Source organism: Nannobrachium achirus (genome assembly GCF_963921795.1).
Source record: "Nannobrachium achirus genome assembly, chromosome: 2".
NCBI lineage: Eukaryota > Metazoa > Chordata > Actinopteri > Myctophiformes > Myctophidae > Nannobrachium > Nannobrachium achirus.
The window spans coordinates 59,026,700-59,045,439 of NC_137811.1; the positions used below are offsets into that span (position 1 = coordinate 59,026,700).

The 18,740-nt window shown below is 40.3% G+C and overlaps 1 protein-coding gene across 1 annotated transcript in view; it reads right to left on the minus strand.

The window, feature by feature from the left end:
* Positions 1-11,051: 11,051 nt before the first annotated feature.
* The window catches only part of limd1a (LIM domains containing 1a), a 48,237-nt gene continuing 40,548 nt past the window's right edge, over positions 11,052-18,740 (minus strand). The window contains 3 exon segments of the mRNA XM_080750384.1: positions 11,052-13,202; positions 13,963-14,031; positions 16,895-16,946. Of these exon segments, the coding sequence (XP_080606510.1) occupies positions 13,062-13,202; positions 13,963-14,031; positions 16,895-16,946 (262 nt within the window). The 3' untranslated portion in view covers positions 11,052-13,061.

Below are 18,740 nucleotides of genomic sequence, written 5' to 3' on the forward strand. Positions count from 1 at the left end.
CAACGCCTCGCAGCACTTCTAGATCGGCTATTTTTGGCAAATAGGTTTGGTGTAGAGGTGAAAAGGAGCAAACTAAGTACAATATGGACGGTCAAGTTTAAGTATTGATGATTTAAGTAGTTAAACATGTGAAAAAACACATTAACACGAATCCAACATGGAGTGACAACAGTGCTGTCAAACAAGTTTATGAATCTATCTATGAAATCGATGACAATCTGCATCACAGCTATATACAACATGTAGAGGGGGTCCCTGCTTCATCTCTCTCTCAGCTAAGGGGTCCCTGCTTCATCTCCTTCTCAGCTAAGGGGTCCTTGGAGTGAAAACTTTTTAGACCCCTGGTTTAGAGGCTCCAGTGTATTTTGGATTCATGTCAATTTGTGTTTTCAGATATTTAACCACTTGAACCATCAATACTTAATTGCGACCAAAGGTCGCAGTATACCATGAGAAATGTCGTAGCTTGTCTCCGTCTGTCTGTCTGTCTGTTCAGTCAGTCATTCCGTCAGTCAGTCCGTACACATTTTTTACAGTCTATTGTTTCCCTTGTCACTGTGACATCACTCTGACATCATGCTCGGATGTCACTGTGACCTCACGCTCTGGCTTGATGTCCCTTCTATGCCCATATATTTTATGCCCATATAACAATGTGATGTCAGAACATGCCCATATAAGGGCATTCCCAAATCACACTTGCAAATTAATTACATCCTTATCCGTTTTATGCCCATATATGGAGAACCCTGTCCCAGTGTCATCAATATTAAGGGCATTTCTGGGAATGCCCATATTTGGTAATGCCCATAAATGGGCATTTTCTGCCAATCTCAACAGGCACTGTTGAGATTGGGTAACTGCATGGTCTGATATACATCACTGGCCAGACCTTTAGGGCAAGGTTGCATGTCAGCCTGAGGCGTCTTATTAGTAAACTTGAACTTTCACTATGTACTTGGTATGCTCTTTTCCCCGTCTACACAAACCTCTTTGCCGAAAATAGACTGCGAGGCGTTGTGAGCTTGTAGATCTGCTATTTCTGGCACAGTTCTCAGAATATAGACACTAGGGTTTAAGTTGTTAATATAAAAAGGACCCCCTGTTGAAGACCCCTGCATGTTCTACCGGTAGGTCTTCATAAGTATTCAAGAGCATCCATAGAATCCTTGGACGTAAGTCATTATAATTCATTATAAGTGACATTAGAAAGTTTAATGATGCATCAGAAAGCATTATGTGTGTTTATGAGTGTAGGTATGAAGCATTATGAATGCCCATAGAAAGTGTTACCAAAATGTTTTGTGGCAGAAATGGGCATGCGGACAGGGGCAATATCCCTCAGATATAATATGCTAATGAATATTAATTAAAGTACTCTCACCTGCTATCTTTCTCTTAAGCTGGTTTACTTCTCTTTGCAAATGGTCTCTCTCCACAATCAGGTTGTTGTATTTGGTATATAGCTGATCTCTCTGCAGGATCAGGTGGGCCTCTAGCTGGTCTTTCTCCAGGATCAGGTGGTTGTATTTGTTGTAAAGCCTGTCGTACAGGTGGTAGCAGTTGCTCTGGTTATTGTCTGAATTATCTGTAAATGTCAGAAAGGAAAAATCAGAAAATAAACACAGTTGTTACTACTGTTCATGAGGTCAAGCATCTGTGTGGAAAAGGAGCATGGAGAAGAAGAAAGCTCAATGTTCTTGAACAGGTGTGTTCTGAATAGGTCTCAACATATTACAGTATATTGTCGATGTCAGGTAGAAACATTGCACTGTGTCCAAAACCGTTCCTTTTTGGAGCGGTGAAAGCGCTCCCAATAGACAGGTATGTCCGTGGGTATGTCCCTGGGTGGCTGGGTGGGTGGCTGGGTGGCTGGCTGGCCGTGTCCGTAGCCTGGCAATACCTTGAGTGGCCACACACAACACACTAGTTAAAGGAGGGGCGCTGTTTTGTGCAGGCCAGGCACACTCACCACTCACTCAGTTTACACTCACTCACTCACTCACATAGGGTACAGCTGCTCAAATTCACCGCTCCACTTCGAACCGAGGTTTGATTTTTATTATTCTATATTAACTCATTCCCCGCCTCCCCCGATAGTCCCGAGAAAATCCCAATGTCGTTCCCCGCCAGGCCCGATAGTCCCGAGAATTTGCTTTTATATAATGTAATGTTTAATTACACTCTCCCCCAGCTCGTGACAAATTTTTATCCTTTTATCTTACAGAGAACCTAAAATATCACACATCAAAGTAAGTGTGTTTGAAAAAAAGACTGTAATAATGTATAAATTGCAATACAAATGCATATAAATCTCCCCATAACCCACAGTGAACTGGCACAGTGACGCATTTTGCGCACACAAGGCTGGCGGAAAAAAAAGAGAAGAAAAAAAAAGTGTGAGAACAGCTGTGTGTGTGTGTGTGTGTGTGTGTGTGTGTGTGTGTGTGTGTGTGTGTGTGTGTGTGTGTGTGTGTGTGTGTGTGAACATCTCTTAGCTGGCTGGTGGTCCACGGACCACTGTCTGTTTCAGTGGTCCCCCTGTCCTGATCAGCACAGTGCTATCAGAGTCTCTGATTCAGAGATCTGTCTCTCTCTCTCTCTCTCTCTCTCTCTCTCTCTCTCTCTAGATACAAAATAATTATCGCCAATTCGCCATATAAATGCTTCTAAAACATACCTGAGAATGATGATGGTTGATTAGAATCCACAGGTTATAATCCATATATCCAGGCTATAATATATTGTTTTGTAATGGTCCACAAGCAGCCAAGCAGGCCATTGGCGCCAGGCGGTCCTTTGCAAAGGGGGGTCCCTGGTCGGCTTTCTAACAGGGGGTCCGCGGGCCCAACGCTTCGCTCCGCAGAGCAGTGGGAACACGATAATCAACTCTTACAAAATCAATCAATAAAACTGCCCGATTACATAAAGTTCACGACGCGATCCAGTTGAGTCAGAGACAAGTGAAGTGGTCCCTGGAAGGGGGTCCGTCCTCTCATTACCCTGCCTGGTCTCCAGCCAACACTTCTCACGGACCACCACCAAAACTCCCACGCTCCCCCACCACGCTCCTCCCAAAAAGCAAGAGATCAACTAGTGTCGTTACTAACGAGCAAAGACGCAGAGGAGCTGTTTAGCAGGGCAGTGCAGAGGATTTTTTTAGGGGCAGGGGGAGACATTTTTCCAACATGTCCTAGAATGTGAAAATAGCAGATCTACAAGCTCGACTTTGATTGATTGATTGAAGACTTTATTAGAAGTTTGCATAGGAAAAGGTACAGTTTCATGACGGTACAGTTCACTGGTACAAGGTCTACTAAAAGGAGATCCATGAAAAGACTAAGCTTATTTCCACTGGAAACCATTGAAGTATCTCATATAAAATTGAATGACAAGCTCTCAATGTGTCACAGTCTCAGAGCGATGTGTTGAGCTTGTAGAGCTTGTAGATCTGCTATTTTCACATTCTAGGACATGTTAGAAAAAAGACTCATGCCCCCTTTTATGTCTATTTGTGTGTGTGCACCTGTACAGAGCAAAAGACAACCAGCAGACACACAGAGACAGAGAGAAAGCGCCCCCAAGTGGGGGCTCACAGAAATACTCACAGAAATACTGCAATATAGTATGTGAGTTTTTTGGTCAGATATAGCCAATAAAAATATTTTTCTCTGCATTTTTCTAAACAGAAAATTCTAAAAATAAATCCTATTACATAATTACATTAGTACACTTATCTGATAATGCCTGAAGCCATAAAGACACATCTCAAGTGAGTTATCCACTTGAAAACAGATCATTCACAAAAAGGTCAATAACTCCAATTATTTTGAATTTCCACCTGGATTTTGAAAAAACAAGGGGTTTGAAATGGCCAAAACTCTAGATTGCTACATCGTACATACAAAAAAATATTTTTTGGAGAGACTAGAGGATGTCCTCTTTTAATCCATGCACTGTATGACATTTTCGTGCAAACAGGGAATTTAGGAAAAATGTCTAAATATGAAGAAAATGCTTAAACAAAATGGCAGGGGAGCCTACAGTGAATGTTAAAATGGCGGTCAATGTGTTAAAACAAGCTTGTAGATCAGGTATTTAATATATGACGAAGTCATATAACAATATATAGTCTTTATATTGCTTTAAGTGCATGAATCTGACCCTGATACTCACAGTCCAGGGCCATGTCTGTGGTTCTCACTACTGGTAGAACACACAGCAGCAGAAGACTCACTGCAAGCACTCTGATGATGTCTCTCTGGATGATGATGTCTCTCTGGACAACTGGAGGATATTAGTACAATAGAGTTCAACTTTAATATGATCAGCTTCAATGTTTCATTTCAAAGAAACTTGCGCGTGCGTGTGTGCGCGCCCACACACACACACACACACACACACACACACACACACACACACACACACACACACACACACACACACACACACACACACACACACACACACACACACAGGTCTTTAAATACTTATATACTTACTTAATACTTATTATCTACATTGTGGTATTGATACTTTTACAAACTTCTTTCACCACTGGAAGAGAGATAAACACTGTAAGTGTGTTATTGTGTACCTTGATCTCCTGTAGCCTCATGTGAGTCAGAGCCTTGGTCTGTGAGACGGTCTGACACCATGTTCACCTCCTTTCTCCTCCCTGACTCCTCCATCCTACTGAACCCTCTTTGATCTGACTGCTTGCCAGGAAGATCAAGAAACAACCCCCAAAAAACAGTATAAGTACACATCAGTGGTAGACAGTTAATGAGCAAAGTACAGTTCAGTTTCAGTTCTGACCATGATACTGACCATGATGTTGACATGATTCTGACCATGATACTGACATGATACTGACCACGATACTGACATGAAACTTACCATGATACTGACCATGATACTGACATGACACTGACCGTGATAATGACCGTGATACTGACAGTGATACTGAAAATGATACTGACCATATAGCGCTTTTCTAGGTACTCAAAGTCCCTTTACAAATAAACAGAATTAAAAACAACTTCATTAGGAAAAAAGTTACAAGTTAAAAGATTAAAACCTATAGAAAAATGTGGGATGCTGATTAACTGAAATGATACTGACATGATATTAATCCTCATTCTGACAATAGGATACTAAAGTTACAAAACTCAACTGAAATTCACTCTCCATTTCTCTCACTCTGTTCTCTCTCCCCCTCTCTCTCTCGCGCACATGCACATACACAACTTTACATGGCAGCTGTTGTTGATACATTCAGTATCTAGCTTACATATTTCTTTAATTAAATACCTTAACTAACACACCTTTGTTTTCAAGACAAATGATGTTATAATATTTGACCAACAGTATCTATACTTTGACTTAGTCAAAGTATAGGTTACTTAGTCCACTACTGATTCTAATAATGTACATTGTATCATACTCTACAATATAATGTATTATATTCATGAATATGTTTTATTTTACTCACATTGTCCAATATCTGTGTTGTCCTAGTGGTCTTCACTGTTGCACTCTGAGCTGCTGTCTGTTCGAATCTGACTTTAAGAGGCTTTGGTGTGCCTTAAAAAACTTTAAGAAAACATTCATTTGCCATAGTGAGAAGACTTTTTGACATCACCAACCATCCTAAAAAGCAAAATACAAAGTTCACAACAGGGTTGCTTCATTACAACAAGACCTCTCCATGTGTCCAGGTCAGCTAAGAGGAACCAGATGTAGGGGTCTGGGATCACTTTCCCCCCAAAACATCCAACTTGTGGCCTTGCTATAATCAACAGTACAGTAACTCAAGCTCTAAATACCGGCCAGTACAGCAGTTCAAGAAGAGAGACATAATGTTTTCTTGTGTGTGCTCGTTGTTTTAAGTATGTCCCACTCTGCTTTTTTCTTTATCTGTTTGTTACTAGATCCGTAGATCGGCACCGACCTACTCAGTCTCACTCCCTCGGCCAACCTGAGGAGAGCAACGGACTGACCTCATGCTTCTTTCTATGCATGAGGAGACCAAGTTACTCCTTTTCACCTGACAGGGGGGACTTACAGGTAGTGCGTGGAAGGAACACATTATCCATCCAACAAGTTCCTTTCCCCTCCATGATGTGTCCCGGTTGGACAGGGGAAGGCAGTATAGAGACCAGGATTACTGCATGTTTTTGTGAGGGTACTGACCCTAGGGGACACGGCCACACGGGGAGAACATGCAAACTCTACACAGAAAGGCCCTTTTGCCAACCCCATCTAGGGTATGGGCACTGATGACACAGAGGAGAGAACACGCCCCAACACCCACAGTCCCACACCGTCCCCAGCAGGAATCAAGCCTAGGCTTCTGGCTATCAGGCAACAGCGCTATGGACTGCACCACTATTCCCCTCGTATGACCTTTTAAATGGTTTAACATTATACTATATTATAGTATATGACCATTTGTCTGTCTATGCCCAATAAGGAGTTCCATGTCAGGCATGCTCAAATATGGAGTAGACCTACAGTACAGGCCAGTCTATGACGCCAGTGCTATGAAGTCATATTGATGACATCAGGTTACTTCATATATGGGGATATGCAGGTAAGATATGTTTTGTACTCGTTTGCCAGTGTCCCTTTTATACTTAAACGGGGTACTGCAAATGTATTCGCTCACAATTAAATGAGCTGAAATGAAATGAAATACAAGGTTGATAGAATTCTTCAGACAACTTATTGTGCAGTAGCCTGTATTATGTATTCACTTCTTTCACTTTTTCATACTTTGTTTATAAATGTATAAAAACATTTCATTTGGGACAGTAAATTAGCAACTTAATGTGTTTTTGTTGTTGTTTATATATACATATACATGTATGTAATACAATATGTAGCCTTCATTCAATCTTGCCTAATATTCCATAAACCAGTCCTCATCCTCACTCGTTGCAGCGGTCTGGACAGACATACCAGCCGATCCACATTGAATCACTGCATTAGATGCAAAGGAGCGGACATACAAACCGGTGCCATTTGGGGATCATGGTTGCAAGTAGTAGTCCATGGGCCAGACGGGTTGTCGGTATCAAAAAGGTGGCAAAGGTTACCATGCATTTTTGAAAAGCTCTATATCTGTAGATTATATTTTGGTATGATAACCCTTTCTTAGACCCAGCTAAATTGGTGTTATCAGCCGCTGGAGTTGGTGTCCCATTAACTTTACATTACAGGGAAAATAAGCAAAAAAATTATCTGCTTTTAGTAGCATAAGAGGGGTGTCAGGGGTCAAACTAGGGGTTTGTCATGATGCTGAATCCATTGCAAGCATCTGTTTTGCACAAACAACATTCCTTGGGCTAAAAAGACTATGGTTTAGTGATGAAAAGTGATGAGTCATCACTTTTGTGGGGGCTGTTTTAGCCCCAGGAATGTTTTTCGTGCTAAACAGATGCTTGCAATGGATTCAGCATCATAAAAACCCCCTAGTTTGACCCCTCTTATGCTACTTAAAGCAGATTAATTTTTTGCTTTTTTTCCCTGTAATGTAAAGTTAATGGGACCAACTCTAGCGGCTGATAACACCAATTTAGCTGGGTCTAAGAAAGGGTTATCATACCAAAATATAATCTACAGATATAGAGCTTTTCAAAAATGCATGGTAACCTTTGCCACCTTTTTGATACCGACAACCCGTCTGGCCCATGGACTATAGGCTACTGTTGCAACTTTACTTCAAGTAGTTGCTTAGGTGTGGACTGGACTGGACTCTTGTTTTTTCTCTATTGATGTGTGGACGGTAGTCATTGCTAATTAAGTTCATTGCACCTGTTGCTATGCTTAGAGGTTTTAGTTGATTGTACATTTCTGGCACCTGTTGTCTTGTCAGAAAATGTTTGAGAACCACTGTAGGCTGCAGGTCTAATGCTGACCGTGTACCATCTCTTCATCCAAGAAGGCGAGTAATAGGCCTACTGTAGTACACATGCGTGCATATCAAACAATATGGATAAACATGTGAGAGCGGGGTAAGGTACGTTGTTACCTATAAATGTTTAGTTGCTATAATAAAAAAAGAATCGCGTTGGACGGTTCAGGTTGCCATGCACCCATCGTTTTAACGCTTAACTTTTATCCTGTGATAGTGTGATTGCTTTTTAGCCTATAATAGTTTATTATTTTGTTCCCCCTCCAGACCACCGATGGACTTTTAAATGTTTGTTCTGATAAGAGGAAAGGTGAAATACACTAGGCCTACACATCATCTCCTAGCTGTGATGTTTTTTTTTTTTAAAGAAGACACTAGTCTACAGGGACAATCCCCCTGCGAGTATCATTGATAAAACTAATTGAATAATAACTAATTCCATTCTCCTGCTGTTTGTTAGGCGCAAATAAATAGTTGCTTTATTAGGCATCCCTTCACATTTCTTGATGTGGTAAAACATCGCTCGAACTTGATGTCAAAGTAGACAAGACGGGCATCGCATCGATTAAGCCTCATTAAGCGTCAGTTGTCAGAAGAACAGTAATAGTTTAACAACGCATTTCATTTTCATGCCAAACCTTTTGCAACGGGTTGTATTATTATCATTTTCTTTTTCGAATAATACATATAAAACAAAAAAAGAATCGAGCTAGCCAGGAGTCGAACCTAGAATCTTCTGATCCGTAGTCAGACGCGTTATCCATTGCGCCACTAGCCCTATGCACCGCTATGAATCATGGGTAATATTTAACTCTTCAAATCCCCAGAAGTTAGGTTTTCATAAAGACGTTTTTGTGTTCTAGTCTGGTGTAATCTAGTTTATTCTAGTTGTTAGTGACGAATCCACCCCTGTTTCTTTTACGGTTTTATGAGTTTGTGATAAAGAAATAGGGATTGAAACGTCAGGCTGCTGCGTCGTTCATTGCTCGGTAGCGTTAAACTAGACAGCACTTATTGCAGATCCTATTTAGAGCGGATACGGAAACTGCTCGTGTGCGCTTATTTATGACGCCGGATACAGTAGGCGGGCTCTACACCGGATCAGAACACTGGCCAGTAAACAGAAAACACTGCTTTGTACAAAACAAATGTACCGGTATACCTCGTCATACGACGGTGTCGTGTGCTGAACATAGTCGATCTACAAGCCCACAAAGCATCGCGGACGCGGCACTTTGTGGGCTTGGAGATCGGCTATGTCCGTCGCTGTCCGTCGTGTCCCTGACAGTTACTACCATGTTATATAGGGTTATATAGACTAGTAGTCCTAGAGCTATTATATCGTTTATGTCGTTCTCTCGTTCCATGTTTAAAACGAAAATAGATTATGGATTAGAATACAGTAGAATACAATAATATGATATGGAAGAACAGAATAGAAACCAGCAATCTATTATGGTTTTATCGATGCCTTTAAAAAACATTCTGATGGTTCGATCCTCATACGGGCTAGTGGCGCAATGGATAACGCGTCTGACTACGGATCAGAAGATTCTAGGTTCGACTCCTGGCTAGCTCGATTCTTTATTGTTTTCCCCGAAATTTGAATGCGACAAGAGCAGTCTTCTATTCTAATGAGAGCTGGCTGGACAAGCTCGTTTAATAATAATAATAATAATGATAAAATATATATATAGCCTATATGTTTTAATGATTGTGACCTATCAAATTGCTGAATAAAATAAAGACATATCACACGTTATGACATTTATGATCTCTCTCTCTTTTTCCCTCCGATGTGCACAGATGACCGACTTGGATTATTACTTTGACTTGGATTATTACTTTGACTCTAGCGCCACCTCCTGATATCAAACTGTAATAGCAAATTTACCTTGCAATATTCTTGACTTCTGATCATTGTCGGATAGTCAGATGTGTCTATATCTGATCATTGACGGATACAGATGTGTCTATTGTCTAATGATGACTGCCGCCTGCCGGGCGTGGAAAAACGGAATCGGCCTGAGTTGAGTTTATAGATATTATAATGATCTGTTTATAATGTCAATATAACAATGTTTTGTGGATCTCACATACTGTGGGGAAAGATGTCTTGAGACTTATAACTTCTGTTTATACAATGTGAATATTTGTATTTTTGAGACTTTTTGGTACATTTCAAAATGTTTTGATTGTATAATTTGAAAGGGATCTGAGCAAAATTTCTAAATGTATAAAGAGGAGGTGTCAGATCATTACTTTTAGATTAATTGTTTTATGCAAGGTTTTCAGGCCAAGGAGCCCTAATAGCTGAGCCAGATGAAGCAGGGACCCTGACCACTTGCTGTGTAAAATTGTGTTGAACATTCAACTTTTTTCATTCCTTGCTTCATAGTAGTGTGAGTAGTGACATACTGACATATGGACCATGATACTGACCATGAAGCCGGCAAACAGATAAATGATAATAGTCTGGCCATGACCATGATCAGCAATATCATCATGGTTGTGAAAGTTCATGTTATTAGTTTGTTTGTTTACACAATTCTTAATCTTTTCTATTAATGTTGGATTCATGTTAATGTGTAGTAAACCTGACCTTTGGCTTGGTACTTGGTCTGCTCTTTTTTCCAATCCTCTTTGATGAAAATAGCTGATCTACACCGATTTTTAGTGAGTGTTCCCCCTGGAATATATGCTATGCTTCAAGTGGTTAATGTCGAAAATAAAATCAAAGAAGGTTCCTATATGGCCCCTCTGTAGCACCCTCTAACCCTTGGCAGTATTGTATTTTTTGTTTCATACGTTGAAAAAAGTTCTGACATTTCTACATTTCACAGTGAAAGTATAGGGAGACCACTTCCAACCACTGCATATGACCTAGTTATACTGCATGTACATAATCTAGTAAATAAAGTCATAAAGTCACCTAAATAGGAATGTCATCCAAATAATTAAAAACAAAAGTATATGTTTTCCATGTAAACAAAAACATGAAACAAGTCACACTGTACCATGTCCTCCAAATAAGTGTTTCAAAATATGTGCCACAGATGGTAGGCTGAGATGGTTGTTTTCACACATTCATAATTGAAATAATGCATTTATTTCATTATATTATTATGAGCAGTTAAAACAACATTGTTGTCTTTGGGTGCAGGGAAGAACAAAATTAGATTTCAGTCGACGGATCAGAAAATATTCGAATGAACAACCTGTCAAATAGCAAAAGTTACAGGAGGCGGCAAACTACTACTGTACACAGTAAAATCCTGTGTTCATTTATCATTTGTGTGTGTACCGGTGTATATATACAGTATACATATATCTGTTGGGTCTTCATATGTCCAAAACTTTTACTTTTCAGGATTCAAATGAAAAGAATGGCAAAAGTAGCAGATCTGCAAGCTCAGAATGCGGCATAAAGCGACGTTTCGAGTTTGCAGATCTGCGTGACACTGTATGATCAAGTAGGGCGTTAATTCAAAAAAGAAAACCTAAAAAAAAACTAAGTTAAATTATGGAGATAAGAGCTTTCTGCCCGACAGCAACGCTATGGTACCTGGCATCTGTCACGTCACCATGGCGTTCACGTGGTCAAGAGTAACATCTCTTATGTTACACCTCATAAATCAACTATGGATTCAAACACATTCATATAAATATATATCACTCCAGAAACCATGTGTGAGAATCAAGACTATCGGCTCTTTTTGAGCACAAAGTGAAACCCAGAACCTTCCATTACCTGAATCTTTCACTGAACCCCTTAAGTCCTGTGACTTTTTCTTTTTTATAACCACAAGCACCCCTGAAGTGGGAGTTATGTAATAAAAATAGCTAAAAATAGCTTTTGGCTTTAGGCCTCCGCACACTCAAAACTCTGCATTTTCTTTAAATAATACATTTTCTATACAGCAAACTTCCGGTCATAGGCCTGCTATATACGAAATAAAACAAATCTTATTTTGCACTGTTTTGAGTGTGTCTGGGAGGCTGAACTTTATTGTTAATTTTTTGTCATTTTCAAAGTGTAAATTCTAGTTTCCCAGTACTCGGTTCAGAATGACCTCATGAGCAGGTAATTCTGAACTATAATTAGTTCTGAACTATAAGGTTCTGAGAACCTTATCTGAAACCGAGCTGCAGCATATGCATGGGAACAAACCCAGAACCTATCCTATGAAATACTTCACACGGCACAGGGTTCACATAGTTCCGGTCGTGGGAAAAGAGCCATTGTCTAAACCGTAAATGTGAACTGGCATAAAATTAGATTCTATACTGTAGGCTCACACATCAGCAGCACTTATAAGGTGAACCGGTGTCAGTCGCTGAAGCTCAAAAGGCACACAAAGTTTATAATGTATTTCTAAAATATTTACACAACTAATGCAAACTGATATTTACAAAAAAGAAACTCGGGCGGTTAACTTTCCTCAAAGTCAGTATTCAGGGGGTATAACAACTTGTTTTGTCATGTCCCACACATAATGGCTTTGGGATATTATCTCATGTGTTTGGGTCGAAATCATTGTCGACCGACCGTGATAGAAATTAACATGGCGATTGCTTTCAAGGCACACAGTATCAAATAGATTACATCAAATAAACATCAACTTCTCAACAACGAGGACGTTGAATAAACCACTGGTTCTCAACATCTGGTTCCGGGACCACCAGGGGTCCAAATGGACCCTGATGGGTCTGTAACTCTGATCCATGAGTTCTCCAGAGATCCACAAGATGTCTTTATTTATTCGTTAAATAAGCACTGAGGTTTTTGCGGTGTAGTCTGGCGTTCCAGTATAGTTTAATTGAGTGATCCTCAACCATTTTAATTTCCAGGACCCCTTGTTATATGCATTAGGCCGCAGACCCCCATTTGATTTGATTTTTATCTCGGACTCCAGTCTACAATGTAAAATCCACAGTGTTAAGGGTCCATTTGGTTCTATCTGTACACTCTCAGAGTTACAAACGACCCATAAGGGTCCATTTGAATCCCCGGTGGCCCCTGGGCCGATTGTTAAGAAACCAGTGGAATAAACAGCTGTCGCTTTCTTTGGCAGAAAAAATAACAAGTCTTTGTTGTGATCAGTTCTCTAGAGAGCCACAAGATGGCGCCGTTTGACAACAGCTAGCGTTGGTAGGAGGAGGCAGCTATGGGCGAGGAGCAGCCAGGCTCGATGTGCTTGAGGTGACAGGAGTGACACAGGAGGTGACCGTTGAGCGGGTAGCAGCGGTGGCCCTCTTCATCGTTCAGCTCCATTTTACAATCCTACAGGACAGAGGATCACAACCACTGTTATTGTCACAATACAGGTTTACAGCTGAAAAGAAGTGGGTGAATTATTATTATTATTTTCACGCTCCGTCATTCATAGATTTAACTTAAAAAACAAATCTTGTATGGGGGTCATTGGAACAATGTTTTCAAATGGTGGTCCGTGGCTAAATCCATATTCATTTGGTGGTCCTTCCTTGATATGAAAATGTTTGAGGACCACTGGCCCGGATGAAAACGCTCCCCTGTCCCTTCGACGAGCTGCTGATTTCTTTCCAAACAGCGAGAGAGGAATTTCAGCTGTCAGTCACTCAGCCTCTAGCCAATCATCAGACGGTGTTGACGAGGTGCCTCATCCTTCCCTCGTTCCCCTCTCGTGCACACTCATTGTAAAAGCTTGGCTTTCATTTAACTCCCCAGAGTCTTTACGGGTCCATTTGGTTATATGTGTACACTCTAAGAAGTAAAATTAACACTGGGTTTTACTGCAATTAAGCTTTAGCTTGCAATTAAGCCTTACAAATTAATTAAGCTCTTGTTGTTGCGTTGCAGAACACACTCGAGTTATTGCAAATCTTCATCTGCTTGTGCACATTCAGTGGAGTGAGAACTGCCTTCATTAACATGGAGTGGAAGAAAAGCTGTGTGCCTGCTGAGTTTCATGCGTTACACTTAAGGCAGCAGCCACATTGGATGTGCGCATAACTGCATATAAATTACAGGCCCCTTAAAAGTGTGTTTGTTTTGAACCCACCTCACAGTGATAGCACTCCACATGGTAGTCTTTGTCCATGGATACAACTCGAATGGTTTCATCTGATCCCTGGACGGACGGACAGATAGACACAGACAGACAGGTCAATCATATCTGTAAACCTTCCATATCATTTCTCTCTGACTGACAAGAACATTAACAGCATTTTAAACCAAACTGAACCAGTGCCTGTCGGCCCTACACCAATACTCCAAATATGGAGTGTCCAGGCCAGACTATAACATCAGTACTGTGATGTGATGTTGATGACATCATGGTATTCCATATATGTGGATCTGCAGATTTATTTTTGGACAACCGCAGATCCAGACAGACATACAGACAGACACACACAGATTTTTCTATAGAAAGTTATAGAAAAATGCCCACCATAAAAAATAAAAAATAAACACTTTAATCCAAATTCAAAAAAGGTATTCAGACCCAGGACGGAATAAATCTAACTTACTGTGAAAGCACAAGTGTGCAAGATTTACAAACCAAGAAAACAAAACTGCCCGAGTCAGCATCATTTTGTGCTTACTTTGTGTATTGTTGTGCTGATAGAATAAGCAAGAAAGTCACCGGATGTCTTAATGACAAATTTCATGCAGGTGTGGGGCAAACCTGCACACATACAGTACATAAAGTATGAGCATGCTACTGTACCCCTCCTCTGAATTCCAGACCCACGTACAGTGAGGGGAGGGGTGGGCGGATGGCATTCCAGCAAAGTCAGCTCTAATTTTGGAGGTTTCTTTCAAGAGAGAGAGAGCTGCAGTCTGTACTGTATGCAGTGGAGGAGAGTAACTAGGCTTAGGGCAGAAACCTCTTATCTCCAGATTCATATTCCATTTGATAACTTTTTCAGTTCATTCTTAAATTAAAGCCCTACTTGATCATACTACAGCATCAGACAAAGGTATCAAAAATTGCAGATCTCTTGAATTTGAATCATGAAAACTAACGGTTTTGGACAAATGAGGTTTCCACCTGACCGATGATTTACTCAAGTACTATATGCACCTCCCAGTCACGCCTGGCTTTATAAATGTTTTTTCAGTGTCTGGCTTTTTAAGTGTTTTGTCAGTGATCTGACCCGACTTCTATTTATTATTACCCATCTGCTACCCTGAACAAACAAGAGTAGTGTTGAGACTCACTTTATCTAATACCAGGCAAGAAAGTGGAGCACATCACTCCAGTTTGTAACATTAGATCTTTACACTGTCAAAGAATTGATTTCAGAGAATACTACTGTTGATATATAATGCATTGAATGGTTTAGGGAAATACATTTCTAAATCTTGTGTGATATAATGAACGTCCAGACCTCTGAGGTCATGTGGGACAGGTCTGCTATATGTCCCTTAAATCAAAACTAAACATGGAGAAACAGTGTTTACTTTGTATGCACCATATACTGTATCTAGAACAAATTCCTAGAAAATTGCTGGGCTGCCATTCTGCTTGTCACAGCCTTTTTTTTGGTCTACTTACTACTTTGGTTTTTACCTTATTCAAATTGCCTTTTGTATTATGTTTTTAGGTGTTTAACGTCTTGCACAAAAGTAGCAAATATTGCAGATATACAAGCTCTGCTATTTTTCCTATAAGTCCAAATGTTTTCACCTAACAGTATAATGACAGACTCCAAATTTTACACCAAGTTGAAAGTGCGTCTGTGGCTTTTATAAATATTTAACCAATGAAAAGTATTAAGTAGAGCTTGTGAGTTGTGAGTATTTTTTCCCCATTTCCTGAAAAGTAACTGCTTTGAGCAATACAAGGTTTCCAGCCGACAGTGGTGATACGAGCATGGCATGTTAAACTGTGTTTACTGAACACCTGCTGGTAAAAGTTCACCAGGTGAACAACTCCAGACCCTTCCTCTTTAAAAAAAGAGGGAAAGATGATCGCCTGACGCACGCCTCAGATGGTGTTCCCCTCGCTCCACCTCGCCACAGTGTTTTAAAGAGATACCTTAACATGTGGCACGCGCTAAATCATCCCCACTTCTGCCTCGGGGGCACGACCTTGAGACATACAATACCTGCCACCATTAACTAAGTACCTTTACTGAAGTACTGTACCCTACCCAAGTACAATTTACCTTTACTGAAGTACTGTACCCAAGTACAATCTTTTACTTTACTTCTTGAGCTCTTAATTTCTTCAATACTCTACAATATACTTCTACTCCAATACACCTTCCCCCACTGCCTGTCACTGAAGTTCACCTCCAGGCTGATTATCAGTCTGTACCCACATGAGAACCAGGCCAACGGGGTTGAATAACCAGACATTGTATTAGCTGGTACAGTTGGTTTTCATTTCAACAAGTTCAACACTGGCCATTTGTATAACGTCGCTGTCAGGCAGAAACCTTGTACCTCCTCGTATCATCTTCTTTTGTCCTTTTTTCTCAGAACATTTTGGAAAAATCCTACCTATAGTGTCATGTCAAAATAGGGACACCAGGTTGAAAGTGGTTTAGTGCGTCTGTGGGTTTTATAAAGCTCTAAATAGTGAAAAGTAAGTGCTTGTTATTAAATAATTACTCTTTTTTGGGGTAGTTTTGTATTTTCTAGTTTGGGCTGTCAGTGAAAAATGCTTAAGTCTTGTAGGAATTTTCAATGAAGTGATTCAGATTCCTATTCACTGTGAAGAGACTGATGCTCTCATCATGAAACTGTTATTTCTCAAAGGATGACCTCACCACCTTTAACCAGTCTGCAGTTACAGGGGTTGAGTGTTGGTTTATTTTAGCCATCAGTCTCTCATAAACTGAAACAGAAGTAGACCATTTGTGGCTGATAACAGAGCATGCTGTAATGCATTGGCACCGAAGCCGTCCACAGGACTTTGAACCAACACACAAAATGTTGTGGCATAACGCTCTACAATGACTAACAGGTTGACGTGGACTTACCTCAGAGGGCAGGATGGGCTGGTTACAGGCTGCACATTTAGGAGCCAGGACCCTGGGGGAGAGACACACAAACAAAGAAACAATGTCACGAAAGAACATTTTGAACTGTAAACTCTGAGTGTATCATTATTGTAAAATGCTACTGCGCACTGTCTGGTCCGGTGCACCCCTTTCAACTCCTTAAGGCCTGTCCACTTCGAGAATGATAATTATAATGATGACTATAATATACACCAGGGGTATTCAACGTTTTCAGGCCAAGGACCCCTTAGCTGAGAGAGAGATAAAGCAGGGACCCCACCAACCTTATCATAGATTCCATACCGTTTCATCTTTTGACAGCACAATCGTCAGTGTATTTTGGATTCATATCAATGTTGTGTTTTCAGATATTTAACCACTTGAACCGTCAATACTTAATAAACTTGACCTATCACTCTGTACTTAGTCTGCTCTTTTCCCCCTCAACACCGAAGCTCTTTCACCATAGCAGATCTACAAGCTCACAACGCCTTGCGCTGCAAGGCGTTGTGAGCTTGTAGATCGGCTATTTTTGACTAAAGTTCTCAGAATATGGACGCTAGGGTTCAAGTGGTTAATATAAAAAAGGGATAAAAAAGCTTCTATCACTCAAAGATTTGGAGGACCCCCTGAGGTAACTCTGGGGACCCCCTAGGGGTCCCAGACCCCCTGTTGAAGACCCATGATCTACACTGATGAACGATATAGTTTACGATATAGTTTTGTAAACATGTTGAAACACAGGTAATGTGTTTATCTTAACGCCTGTTAAGTCCAGATGAATTGGGATTGGTCGTATGTCTACCATTCATCAAATCGCTCTGAGCGTGTTCTCAGCCATTTCATTCATCACTGCCGTCGTCATTATAGTTGTGGGGTCATCCACTTGAAATAGAAAGATTTTTGGAAAGGACATACAGTATAGAAATAGAAGGATTTTTGAAAGAACAAACGGTATAGTTATCCTGTTCTCTGTAACGTTGGCCTACACCTTTCAGCACAGGGTTCTGCTTCTACTAAGCAGTGGTGTAAAGTAACTAAGTACATTTACTTAAGTACTGTACTTAAGTACAATTTTGAGGTGTTTGTACTTTACTTGAGTATTTCCAATTTCCAATACTTTCCTACTACACTACATCTCGGATCCGATTATTTTACTTTTACTACACTACAATTAGTTGAAAACTTGAAGGTAGATTTAGATTATTATTACAAATCATGCATTAACCATAATATATGGGTTAGGGTTATATAAGATTTTTTATACATTCTGCACAATGAATACTTTTGGTACTTTTAAGTATATTTAGATACCAATACTATTGTACTTTTACTCAAGTGTAACAAGAGTATTTCTACATGGCAGAATACTTTTACTTAGGTAAAACATTTGAGTACTTTTTCCACCACTGCTACTAAGTAAGCAGGGATAAGGGCATGCCAGGTCTGCAGATGTGCTGGCTCCCTCTCACGCACACCATTCCACCAATCCTAAGAGTAGGAAAACAACCTCTCCCCCCCCCCTAAAAAAAAAGCTAAATGAATTCATTATTTCCCTGCCTGCAGATGGTTGGCACCTGGATGTGTGCGCCAGGGCCTCAGTGTCCAGGGCCATGAGTGAGTCTGACATAGACAAACACATACACAGTCAAAAATCCCAGTGTTCATTTAAAAAGGTAGTGTTTTTTTTTTTTTTTTTTTTTTTTTGTTAAGTTAAAGCTCTATCATTCTGACAGTGAACCATTGATGTATATGGATGTATATATGTGTGTTTCAGAGTGTCTCCAGCTCTTTAATAAACATTTTCGGGTGGTTTGCCAATTTC